Below are 2,451 nucleotides of genomic sequence, written 5' to 3' on the forward strand. Positions count from 1 at the left end.
ACGGTTCCGTCTATTGTCCCATTTTATATTGCTTAAAATTCAGTCCACTTACGGTCTATAGTCATGTTTCTCTTGGAACAAGAGCAATTAGTCACTGTAATTCAAATGGTTTTCGATATTCTCAAAAGATATACATACATATGTGACCCCGCACATAGAAACCCGGCTAGTGTGTCAAAATGTCGATTATCGGTTTTCAACTAACGTGTGTAATTAATAAGTACCTAATCAGTAATCAAGTAATTCACAATGAAAATATAGAAAAACAGAGAATATCAATTTAAAATTCAGCAAAAGCCTCGCAATAACGACAAGTTTTCGACTTCGGTCCACGCTTAAACTCCGGATACTTATCAAAATTGGACAAGTCTTCGGCATGACCAATCTGTGGCACGTAGGGAGCCGGCATTTCCTGGTTGAGTATCGCAAACCAATCGATGGACTTGAACCAATCGTGGTTCTTAATGTCTTTATTGCCATTGATTAAGCTGCCAAATCTAAATAAAATGAAAATAAATCACACCATAATATGAGTTTATATATTCTTCTACTAACTCACCTCTTCGACAATTCGACTTGCAGCAAATTTTCAACCAAGTCTTTCAGTTCGGAGCTGAAGCCCTGCGGCATTTTGTACTCGCCTTCACAAATCTTGCCATACATAACCATTATGTCGCGATTGAAGGGCGAGAAGGGTGACGAACCATTGACCATTTCGTAAATGAACACACCAAAGGACCACCAGTCCACGCACGAGCCATACGGTCGCGACTGAATGACCTCGGGCGCAAGGTACTCGGGCGTGCCGCACAGCGTCATAGTGCGCGTCTCGACTTTCTGCTGAGTTAAACATCATTAAGTATAACAAAGATGATTTAATAACGTAAAATATGAGCGACCTTAACAAATCCGAAGTCCGTTATTTTGATGTAACCATTCTTATCAATCATTACGTTCTCGGGCTTCAGGTCACGGTAGATGAGGTGCAGGAAATGCAAATACTCCAGGGCGAGAAACACTTGAGCGGCGTAAAAGCGGGCGTGCTTTTCATTGAACTTGCGCATTCTAAAGAGGGAAAGGATCAAAATTTATTGATGCAATGAGCTGGCGTGGGGCACACACGGTACTTGCGATGATACGTGAACAATTCGCCGCCATTGACGAATGGCAGTCCCAAGTAGAGCAGATCGTAGTCCTTGCGTGAGAACTCCAGCCAAATGAGGAAGGGAAATTTGATGCAGGCCAGCACCCGTTTCTCATTATGCACATGTGTCACCTGCTTCATCTTCACGATCTTCTCTTTCAGCATAAGTTTCGCTGCATAGTAATCGCCGGTCGACTTATCCTTGCACAATGCCTGATGTGATGAGATTGTGGCAGAAGTCAAAGCGGTCGCCTAAACTGATCGTTTCGCTTTACTACTCACCACCTGGCCGAATGAGCCCGAGCCGAGTATGGTTATTTCTTCATAGCCCTCGAGTCCGGTCTCCGGTGAGGGTTGCACATTGCTCCAACGCCCGTTGAATTCTTCCAGAAATAGCGACAGCACTAGTTCGTAGTCAACGACCGGATTAAAAATTACCGTTTGTTTATTCTGAGCCGCTTGGTGGTTGTTCATTTTATTGGGTTGCATCTGAAAATAAGTGAAGAATCCGTTTTTTTCTGATAAATTTTTTTGAGATTTGCTCTCTTTTTTATTTTAGTTTTCAAACGGTTGTTTGTTTGTGTTTCTTTGACTTTCGATTTTTTGCTTGAGACTTTTTCAATGCTCCTCTAACGATAAATGAGTAGAACAAGTAATTTATTGAGTCTAAATATGATTGGGCTTTATGAGTCTATGAGTTGAACTTATTTATAAATGGCAATCGAATCTGGAGGTAGGATGAAATTTATTCAGTGTAGGCAAGTTTTGAAAAAAATAAAGCATTTTTCTATTGGAAATTGAGAAGTTTTGAGTTTATTGTTCTTAACATATAACTACGGATCGGGTCATGAACCATATGATTAACAAAAAAGATCATCTATTATTTGCCTATGTTCCTTACACTCAGGCTCTTGACCAAATTCGATACAGAACATTATTTGATAAAAAAACTACTCTAAGCGTCTTAACGATTGCGGGCGATTTCATAACTCGATATATTTGTCTCTACATTATTCATATCATTGTAAAGATTTCCCTTATATATCACATCATTTTCAGGCAAAATCTGTTCTACTGCCTTAACAAATATTATTCGTAATAATTAATATTCCTTTTGATACTTCTTCTATTTTTCGCTCACTCGAGTTCAACACGACCCTATTTGCTCTTCAAACGAAAATAATGCATATCGAGTTACATCAAAATACACATGAAAAGTAGTTATATTTATGTAACAAATAAGTAAGGTTAGGTAATACTGGCCGGCTATCACGCCAAACACGGACCTACTGGTTCTTAGCAATGCC

General features: G+C 39.6%; 1 protein-coding gene across 1 annotated transcript; it reads right to left on the reverse strand.

The window, feature by feature from the left end:
• Nucleotides 1–280: 280 nt before the first annotated feature.
• On the reverse strand, nucleotides 281–1,618 carry LOC126761977 (cAMP-dependent protein kinase catalytic subunit 2). Its single transcript, XM_050478432.1, has 5 exons — nucleotides 1,427–1,618; nucleotides 1,128–1,357; nucleotides 900–1,065; nucleotides 560–837; nucleotides 281–497 (listed from the first exon to the last, which is right to left on the reverse strand). Exons 1-5 carry the CDS (start codon nucleotides 1,616–1,618, stop codon nucleotides 281–283), a joined length of 1,083 nt encoding a protein of 360 aa, XP_050334389.1.
• Between the last annotated feature and the right edge of the window lie 833 nt (nucleotides 1,619–2,451).

This window comes from Bactrocera neohumeralis, chromosome 2 (assembly GCF_024586455.1).
Source record: "Bactrocera neohumeralis isolate Rockhampton chromosome 2, APGP_CSIRO_Bneo_wtdbg2-racon-allhic-juicebox.fasta_v2, whole genome shotgun sequence".
Classification (NCBI taxonomy): domain Eukaryota; kingdom Metazoa; phylum Arthropoda; class Insecta; order Diptera; family Tephritidae; genus Bactrocera; species Bactrocera neohumeralis.